The sequence below is a fragment of the Guillardia theta genome, assembly GCF_000315625.1.
Source record: "Guillardia theta CCMP2712 unplaced genomic scaffold GUITHscaffold_14, whole genome shotgun sequence".
Taxonomy (NCBI): Eukaryota; class Cryptophyceae; order Pyrenomonadales; family Geminigeraceae; genus Guillardia; species Guillardia theta.
In genome coordinates, this window is record NW_005434660.1 from 149,054 (window position 1) to 158,583 (window position 9,530).

General features: G+C 51.0%; 4 protein-coding genes across 4 annotated transcripts; all 4 read left to right on the forward strand.

Annotated features, from left to right (window-relative positions):
* The first annotated feature begins 285 nt into the window (after positions 1-285).
* On the forward strand, positions 286-4,148 carry GUITHDRAFT_161791 (hypothetical protein). Its single transcript, XM_005837345.1, has 19 exons — positions 286-537; positions 614-793; positions 847-923; positions 969-1,011; positions 1,064-1,094; positions 1,139-1,183; positions 1,230-1,303; positions 1,354-1,450; positions 1,527-1,614; positions 1,933-1,970; positions 2,096-2,179; positions 2,229-2,315; positions 2,364-2,429; positions 2,484-2,545; positions 2,832-2,962; positions 3,363-3,409; positions 3,596-3,682; positions 3,738-4,015; positions 4,063-4,148. The coding sequence occupies exons 2-19, from the start codon at positions 633-635 to the stop codon at positions 4,112-4,114; spliced, it is 1,548 nt and encodes a 515-aa protein (XP_005837402.1). The 5' UTR covers positions 286-537; positions 614-632; the 3' UTR covers positions 4,115-4,148.
* A 2,734-nt stretch (positions 4,149-6,882) lies between these two features.
* On the forward strand, positions 6,883-7,386 carry GUITHDRAFT_103658 (hypothetical protein; the record flags this gene model as incomplete). The annotated part of the gene is made up of 1 exon (XM_005837346.1): positions 6,883-7,386. The coding sequence occupies one exon, from the start codon at positions 6,883-6,885 to the stop codon at positions 7,384-7,386; it is 504 nt and encodes a 167-aa protein (XP_005837403.1).
* A 469-nt stretch (positions 7,387-7,855) lies between these two features.
* Positions 7,856-8,014, forward strand: GUITHDRAFT_48135 (hypothetical protein; the record flags this gene model as incomplete). The annotated part of the gene is made up of 1 exon (XM_005837347.1): positions 7,856-8,014. A coding segment is annotated over one exon (159 nt), but the record flags the coding sequence as incomplete, so codon positions are not given.
* Positions 8,015-8,053: 39 nt separating this feature from the next.
* On the forward strand, positions 8,054-8,320 carry GUITHDRAFT_44032 (hypothetical protein; the record flags this gene model as incomplete). The annotated part of the gene is made up of 1 exon (XM_005837348.1): positions 8,054-8,320. A coding segment is annotated over one exon (267 nt), but the record flags the coding sequence as incomplete, so codon positions are not given.
* Between the last annotated feature and the right edge of the window lie 1,210 nt (positions 8,321-9,530).

The following is a 9,530-nucleotide window of genomic DNA, read 5'->3' on the forward strand; positions in this document are numbered from 1 at the left end:
TTAAAAATCAGTACGAGGACAATTGTTACCACTATCGATTTTAAAACCGATGTCTCAGGTGTTGTTCGAGAAGGGATATCCACGATAATTGCTGCCCTTAATAATACTCGTTAAATCAGATGAGGGGGGCTCGACTTGTATAGGAGACGAATAAAAGTTTTAAATTACAAAAAAGATCCACTTTCTTCCTCGGCCCGGCCGGGGCCCGGCCGGGCCAATTGAGGCACCCCAACACCGTTTTACTCAAAGTTAAGTTAAAAATCAGTACGAGGACTCCTGCATGCCCTCATGCGGCGCTGGGAGTAGGAGAGGGAGCAGCGCTCCTGTTGCTCTTTGTTGTCGGTCGACCCTTGCTTCCTCCTCGTCCGACTTCCTCCTATATCTCCTCCTCTCCCTCCTCTCCCTCCTCTTCCTTCTTCCCGAGGTCGAGTCGTTCGACGACTTCACCCGCTTCCCCACGTCCAATTTTTTCAAAGGGCGAAGCACAACTTTGCTGCAGTCCTTCACCAAGACAAGACGACGCGAACCTCCTTCTCCGTGAGTGTATACTGCTTCTTCCGTCTGTCCCTCGATTCTTAATCGCTCTTTGGACAATGCGTAACGAGTGTCTTAGGGTACCTGTCTCTGCCGATATGTCTACGCTGGAGAAAGATCTCTTTGGCGACCGGAAGATCAGGATCAAGAGAATGTCGGAAATTTCTGACAAGTATGATGCCTTCATTCTTGATCAGTATGGCGTAATGCACAACGGAGCCATACCGCTTCCAGGAGCCCTGGAATGCTTTGAATCTCTGTAAGCAGCACTTGATGATTGGAAGAAGACGATAGATGATTCTTGCCGAACAGGAAGAAGGCGGGAAAGAGAATTGCCATATTGTCAAATACAAGCCGAAGGTCCAAAGACGCTCTGAAGAAGTTGCGAGGTGAGATCTGAGCGCAGACAGGATTTATGACTCAGAGGCCTGCAGCATTGGGGTTTCAGCTTGATAGCGAGGAGTCAGTCATCACAAGGTTCGGCTTCCTTGTAAGACATCTTTTCTGCATCGATGACATTAAGAGACAGCGGCGAAGAATGTTGGAAGCACATGAACGAGGTCTCCCTGCCCTTGCACAGCCGAGAACCTGACGTGTTGGGAAGAGGATGAATGGCAAGTCCTGTGTGTACTTGACATGGAAACGAGAAGTGAAGCCGGCGCTGCTTCAAAGCTTCTTGTCACCTTGTGGAGCAGGTTGAGGATGATGATAAATTTCTCGACGGGCTGAACATTTCAACGAGTGATGTTTCAACCGCCGATTTCATCTTGTGATTCATGGCTTGCTGTCGTGACGCTGTTGATCTGATCTGTTCGACAGATGCCACGGAAGTGAGATCATTGTGGAGAATTCTTCATCATCCCCTGTAGAGACAGGATTCATCGAGCACGGAAACGTCCTCCTTGCTTATCAGAAGGTCACACGAAACTTTCACACCTCACCAACCCTTTGCAACAAGTGGAGACCGACTGAGCAACATCAATTTATCGCAGGTCTTAGCAGTAGCACTCAACCGTGGATTGGAAATGTTGGTTGCAAACGCTGATTACAGGCATGCTAATAATTCTTCCAACCAGACAAGTGCTACTATGTTGCGCTCACCCTTGCTGCTACATCTTTGTCTATTTTTCCCTGTTATTGCCTCGTCCCTTCTTTAGAACTTACCTTGTACCTCCTCCCTGTCCCTTGTACCTCCTCCCTGTCCCAACCTCTGCATCCCCACTGAACTCTTCCTTACGTGCTTGCTTGTCTTCTCCATGCCCCTCTTCCATTCGCTCTGCCCCATTCTCTGTCTCTCCGCGCCCATCCTCTTTTCTTGCACTTGAGCTCCCTGTTTTGCCCTCACACCTTCGACTTCCAGTGCCGTCCTTCCCGATGGTTCGTTGGGGCATATGCCAGGTTTGATCGGGCAGCAGTACCAGCTCATGGGGGGAAAGGTGATAACTCTTTCTTTCCTTTCCTCTCCTTCTCCTTCCATCCCCTCCTCCTTCCCTGACCCTTTTCTCTTCTCCCTACCTTTCCTCCCTGTCTCTTCTGTCTTCTTCTTCTAACCCGAGTGAAGGTGAAATGGTTTGGTAAACCTCACTCTGAGCATTTCCAAGCATGCTTGAAAACTTTCGGCGAGGACATCAAGTACACTCGGGTGGTAGGATGGAGCAGCCCAGCATGCCTCCTGCTGCTGATGAAAGTCTCAGGTGCACGTCGGGGACTCTCTTGACCACGACATCCAAGGAGCAGCAGATGCAAACCTTGACTCCGTCTTCATCCTGGGAGGAGTGCATGTGATGGGCTACCCTTGCTGCCGCTCTCCGCCGCTCATAGTGTGTCAGGCTCAAGAGGTCGGCTTGACGACCGGTAAGGATGGCTTGACCACGGGGGAACAGGATGAGGAGAAGGTGGGATCGAGATCAGGTCACTTGTGCAGAGTGATGTACTCACAGTCATGATAGATCAACAAGCTCCTTGCTGATGAAGGATGCCACCCCAAGTGGATTCTGGAGAAATTCGTTTGGTAATGAAGATCAGATGGTATTGATCCTGGTTCCGAAGTTCAGTACTCTTAAAGTTGATTTGCACGGTTTGTCAGAACTTGGCGTATCTAGTCCATTTGCACGTACCGTACTGTACTAGTACCGTAGCGGCGGCGCCGTAGCGGCGGCGGCGCCGACACTCGCCTTCCGGACTCCGGGGCCGAATCATCGGTCTACTAGGCTAGTACCCGGGCGGCCCGACGGTCTCAGTTGGGACTCACAGAGTCAAGCGTCTCAGTAGTGAGCCTGAAGTTTTTAGTACCGTAGTACGGGCCCGGCTTCCGACTCGCCGGGACTCGGGAGCCCGGAGTCCGAGGCCGGACGGTCCGGAGGCGGTCATCCGATCGGATCCGAGTCGGAGTATCCGATCGGGATGCGCTTGCATGATGCGGGGGTAGGTACTTAAGATTTGGTTGAGTTAAAAAGCATGATGGGTACTATGCACATCCAGGATCCTTATTTGAACTTAGTGCAACACATATATGATAGAGGAATCTGGGCTGATAATCCATGGATGAAAAGAAATTCGGGGGTAGGGGTAGGTAATAATAGGGTGGGGGGTCAGTGTTGAAAATAGAAGAACGGGTTGTAGTCGGAAATGCCAGAAGGAAAGAACAAACCAGATGGCAAAGGATGGCAGCGGGGGCGTTGAGATACGCGATCTTGAAAGGAGAAGAATGTAGATGAGCATCTTCGAAGAAAATTTCCTTGCATCTTGAAGTGTTATTCCTCGAAGCTCTCCATCCATCGACATCGGCGTTGACATTCAGGACTGCCGCAATTGTTGTGCTGCTGTAGTCTCATACAACATTGACAACTTTCGTTGGGTAGCATGGCCGACAAGGGTATGAATGATCATCATGGTTCTGAGGAAACTGAAACATGTATCCCGAATCATCAGCAGAACATGGAAAACCAGATTCGCCCATTGATATCTGCACATGGATGGGATTTTGTACCCCAAAGAAGGGCCAGTCGGTGAATTATCCTCTTGTATGTGGGGAAGTAAACATTGTGACTGGCGTTCGTAGGATTTGAATGGCAAGTTCAACTCAAGGCAAGCCGGAATAGGAGTGATTCTGGGCCTGAACGCAAACAACTCCCTCTTCATTCATACGGTCGAAAAAAATCCTGGCTAACTCTATCCAAAGTTTGTGACGGATGTGTTGACAGGTCTGCCCAAAGGGCAGCTCCGACGGATATCTGAGGAAAGGAGACATCTTGATTGCCATAGGTTGTGATGTGCCTGCGAAGAGGATCTGTGTGAAAGATGCTGCAGAGAATGAAGATGTGTCAAGCAAGTCTGCTTCGAGTGTTGCGAATCTTCTACTCGGCCCCGAGGGTAGCCAAATTGACATCACAGTCATGAGAGGCAGCGATGGTTCTGTACATGATCAAGAATTCCTTTCCTTCTGCCTCACAAGGAAGAAAACCGACGCCGCTACTGCGAGGTATACGATAGCTTCGAGCATTCTTCTTGTCATGTTACGACGTGCAGGCATGCGATACGCAAAGCTGTCAATGAAAGAAACCTTGCCTACAAATCATAATCTAGTTCTTAATTTAGATGTGAATGGTTTCATCAAGAGGCAAGTGTTGTTCAAGTGGAGGAAACCTGTTCCGCGGACTTCAAATCATGTCCAGGACAAGTGAAGTCCTGAATATTTCATGGTTGTTTGAATGTTTCAGAAAATACTTGAACACACAGGACAACCAAGGCCTTCAAAACTGTTTTAATACTACAAGCTCAGAAATAATGACACAACGTCCTAACGTGTTCGTGTTGAATTGTACAAATCATTCTCTTGCTAATAAACATAAATCTATGCAGGCCTTGTTTCGAACTAACCTTGAGCTTGCATCTCGAAAGTTTGACCGCATGTGAAGATCTTTCATGCTGGCTTTCAAATCACCGATATGCATATCACGGCTGCTCAGTTTGCCAAGAGCTTGTTCGATCTCTGCATGTTCCACCTCCGACTGCCAACGTGTGACAGCCAGTGAACAGGTATATCTTAGGAACTCATCCCCAATAAAGTGCCTTTCCACTCCCCGCGCATCGCATTCTGCATTTGAGCAGGCCTTTTCTCCCTGACAGCAACATTGTTGGGGAGATTCCGATCGTTTTCCGTTTCTCATGATCCCGCAGTCACGACCAAGGGGGTCGTTGTAGATCTTCATATTCGGCATCGGGCAGCAGCGCAAGTATGTGATCGACTGACCTACGGCCTTGCTAGGGTTTGAACCTCTGCAATTAGACGCTCCACCAGAGGAAAAGTCTTGACTGTACTTCTGAATAGTTTGCATGCCTTCTGAGCTCAGACCGCACCAAACGTGTTCGACGGGCTTTCACAACAGCACACCATCTAACAGCTTCAATCAGTGTCTAGATCCAGTCAAGTGTTTCCAGGTTCCAGACTCTTGAAAAGCCAACAAACCGCTGCAAGCGATTTACGACCCTCAAAGAAAAATTGGTTGCAGGAAAAATTTGTTCGCAACCAAAGGTTTGACTTCGAGATCCCCCCCAGCAAATACAACAGCCTCCTTTAAGACTGAAAGCAGTCGGCTCAAACAAAATTCAAGACAGTCAGCAGAAAAAGTCGCTCAGGAGGACTTGCCGCTTTCTGACTTCTCACTTGCAGCCACCACAAGCGAAAGGCAGCTCACGTACACCCCGATCCACAGGACTCAGCAAACCTCTTAGCTTACGACGGAGGAACAGATCAAGAGAGATGGTGAGGGGGAGGAGGAGAGAGGAGGATGCAGGGGCGATCACTACAAATCGAGGCTGCGGCTACACCATGCACTCCTGGCCTCATCTGAAGCACCTCCCCTCTTCTTTGTACCACCCCCACCCACCCCAAGCAAACCAGCTACTCTACAACCACCCTACTCGAAATCGACCTCTTGGGAGCATGTTAACTCCGTTTTCAGCAGGGTACCCAGTAGCTGCTTATTTCATATCATGTCAATTGAAATATGCATTCAAGACAGGTCAGGATTGTAGCTCCTCTGCAGGGGCCTCCACTCACCCCAGTACTGAATAGCACCCCCCCACCCCCACCGTTTAGCCCTATTAAGCAGATCACCCCCACCCCTCTGGTAGCCTCCATGGGCAGACGAATCCACCGGTGACCGTCTTAAAATTGTAAAACCAAACTTGTTGCGGAGTTCTTTCAAATACGTACCTGTTCTGAAACATACCTATCCACCACCCCCTACAAGACATCCCGTTGTGTACCCCCACCCCTTGTTTTCCATCCAACATCATACGCAAAACTGTGCCACTCATTTTCTAACCAGGTACCACTACCCCCTTAGTAAAACATGTTATTAGACACCTGTTCGCCCTTCTGTGGTCACGAGGGGCTCCATTCTGTCTTAAAGGAGCAGAAGACCACTACCCCCTCTAAACGCTAAAATCTTTCTACATACCCGGTGCTCTCTACAGATTTCTCTGGGAAACATTACCGGTTCTTTTTGCAAAGGAACCAAGGGTGCATTTCCTGGGGAGATTGGAGGAGATTCCAGAAGATAACGGCTTCCCGCCGGCCTCCATTTGCTATAAGTGTATTTTAGCAATAACAACAAAATTAAACTAGTACGCAAGTAGTTTTAAAAGTCGGGGTCGCGGTATCCTGTGACCACTCCGGCAATATGACGGACATATTGGTTTCACACCATTTTGAACGCCCGGCCGCTAGGAGACACTCAAAGACCTCGGATCATGTAGTAAGTCTGTGATGAAAAGGAATTATTTCGAACTCCTATATGTCCAAAAGGTGTGTTTTAATGATCACGACCTTGTGTTGTATCGAACTGGTCACGTGGCCCGTAATAAATTTCCCCTTGTTCATAACCAGCGTAACGGTGTAACGGCGGTTTCCATCGCAATGACTGCCACAACTGTAACCGTCCATGGTTGTTGTAACGATACGTACAACGTCCCAGCTTCTGGTCCCGCAGCTAACGACTCTCCCTCCCTCCCTCCCTGCCTAGTAACGCCTCCCTCCCTCCCTCCCTCCCTGCGTACTTCACTCCGTCCCTGCGTACTTCCCTCCGTCGTCCCTCCCTCCCTTCCTCCTCCCTTTCATGTGCTTGCAGTATAGTTGTACATCATTGGGGTAAAGTGGGAAGATCGGGATGCAGATGGCTATCCATACCTGCTAGGGCAAGAAATTTCTCCTTCCTACCAGGGCTGATATACAAAACTCATGAGAATGCCCGAAGATGAAATCCTTTGATTGAATTCCTTTGACTCCGTCGGGAATTCGGAGGAAAGTCCGTGCTTGACGTCCTCTCTTTGAGGAACGTAGGAATGGCGATGCCCAGCGCATGCAGCGGGTGTGGTATCATCTTGAACAGACTCGCGACAGACGAATCGCACTGCAGTATGCACGACATGTACGCCCTCAATGGTTTCTTCACCTGTTGTGTGTGTGCGAGGAATGGCGGTTGGCAATTCTTTGAGAGCAGTGCCTGCGCCTCCTGCAAGTCAAGAGCTGAACATATTCATCTGCAGAAGGAGCACAGCGTTGCCGCGCCTGCTAATCCTGTCAAGGAGTATCCTTCACTCTCCAAGCTGAGGGAGAACTCCTTGACGCCCCTTGCGCGTCAGGAACGATTCGAGCACATGCAGGCTAGGGTCCGCCAGAAGGTGATGGAGAAGCTGAACCCCAGGAAAGACACGGAAGTCATAAGCACCAGGAGGACTTCCAGTATGGGCTCAAACATGAGCTCGACGTCGTCGAGGAGAAGGGCTCGACGACTGAAAGCCCTCACACCAGATAAACGAGGGGAGCAGAGTGACTCTAGCGCTTGAGATCCCGGAGACGAATTAGCTGTAGCAAATGCGTTGCCAGCTGAGTGTGTTTTCCTCAAGTTGTACTTCTACACTGAGTAATCTCGAGTTGTACTTGTTGATGTACACTGAGTGATCTCAAGTTGCACTTCTTGTCTTGTACACTGAGCCGACTGAAGTCTCGAAATCTAGTGGAATATTTTACTCTATTGGAATATTTTACTCACAATCACTTGAGTAATAATGTACGTGTCAGCCTCACGCGATGAGGGGCTGGGGAGGGCGAGGTGACATGGGGCGGTGAGGAGGAGGCGGAGCGAGAGAGGAGGAGGAGGAGGAGAGAGGTGAAAACTATGAGGAGAGCCGAGATCTGCAACGACGTCCACCTGCTGTCAGGCAAGCAAGGCCATCAGTAGACTTGTTCTCTTCCTGAGCATCAGGAGATTGGTTCCTTCCATCCATCATGTCGGTTCAGCAGATGTCTCGCAGAGATGCTGCAGACATTCTTGGAATCCGTGAAGACGCTTCTGTGAGAGCGATCAAGATGGCATACCGCAAACTGGCGATCAAATGGCACCCGGACAAGAACCCGGGGGACGAGGACGCGACCGCGATGTTCCAGATGATCGGCAACGCGTACGAGACCCTCTGCAGGGAGCGGCAGATCGTGTGTGAGTTCTTCTCCTCGGAGGACTTCCTGTACGCGGCAGACGAGGGAGACTTGGAGGAGGTGCAGGCGCTGCTCGAGGCAGACGTGGACATCTTCACTACCAACAAGTGGGCGTTCACGGCGCTCCACAAGGCGGCCCAGAGGGGGCACTGGAGGATCTGTGAGGTCCTGTGCTCCCATCCTGCTGGGCCGAACCTGGTGAAGAAGCAGATCAGGCTAGGGGGGAGCACAGCCCTGCATCTGGCAGCGGAGAAGGGGCACTTCAGGGTGATCGAAGTGCTCCTGCGCTGCTGCTCCTCTCCTGATTTCATCAACACCAAGGACAGGAACACCGGCATGTCGGCCATGCAGATCGCGCAAGATCGGTTGGCAAAGAGCATCAAGTATGGAGGGAACGTGGGGTCAGACCAGATGGTCGTCGACCTGCTGCAGAGATATGGAGCTGAGTGAAGCTGACGAGGTGGAGGAAAGGAGGAAATGGGCAGGGGGAGGAGGCGGAGGAAGAGCTCTTGTTTCCAGCTACGCTTTCATGTCCTTAATGACAGGATGTGGTTGGCTAGATCTGGTTTGCGCCATTCTCGCGCAAAGTCGGCGACCTGGAGGAGGGTGAGATGGAGCCCGAGGAGGTGGAGGAGGCACCTGGCTGAGGAAGTGTCGCACGATGTTGGGCTCTCCTCGCAGACGCTCCAGGCGCTTCAGCAGGATCTTGGTCTGTTTGCACGCGCAGTCAGGACAGGGAGGAAGAGGAACGTCGTCAGACCTGCTGGGCCTTGCCCCGCACAAGCTTGAGCATCGCGAGCTTGAGGCTTACCCTGCTGAATATCAACGGATTGAAAGTATGGTGTTGTTGATGACGGTGAACAAAAGAAGAGAAGGAGGTGGAGGAGGGAGGAAGGGAGAGAGGAAGACATCGGGGACGAGGGAGCAGGGCCCCACGCTGAGATTGGAGGGCTGAGGAGTGAAGAGAGATAGTGAATACGCGAAGGAAAGAAACTCGCCTGTTCTCCTTGCTCAGAAAGTCGGACTCGTCGACTGAAGAAGAAGTTCGTAGAGAGTTGGACTGAACAATCTGTGAGCCACAAAAGGAAGGAACATGGAAAGAGGGAAAGGGGAGGAAGGGGAAGGGAAGGGAGAGAGGAGGAAGGGGAAGGGAAGGGAGAGGGGAGGAAGGGGAAGGGAAGGGAGAGGGGGGAAAGGAGGAGAAGTCACCATCTTGACATCTGTGGAATCAGATGAAGCATTTGTTGGCTTTGCTCCAGGGCGTGCGATGGCTCTGCGATGTTACTTAGCTGGTGAGGGCAGGGAAGGGGAGAGGAGAGTAGCAGAGAGGAGGAGCTGGGAGCAAGTGAGGGAAGGAGGAGGGAAGGAGGAGGCAGAGAGAAGCTGCAGCGACACCTTGCCGTCGCTGTCTTATCAGGAGCAGGGCTGCAGTCTCTGGTCAGGCGGAGCAAGGAGACAGCCACGTCGCTGCTGACCTCGTCTCCCTCGAGGAGGC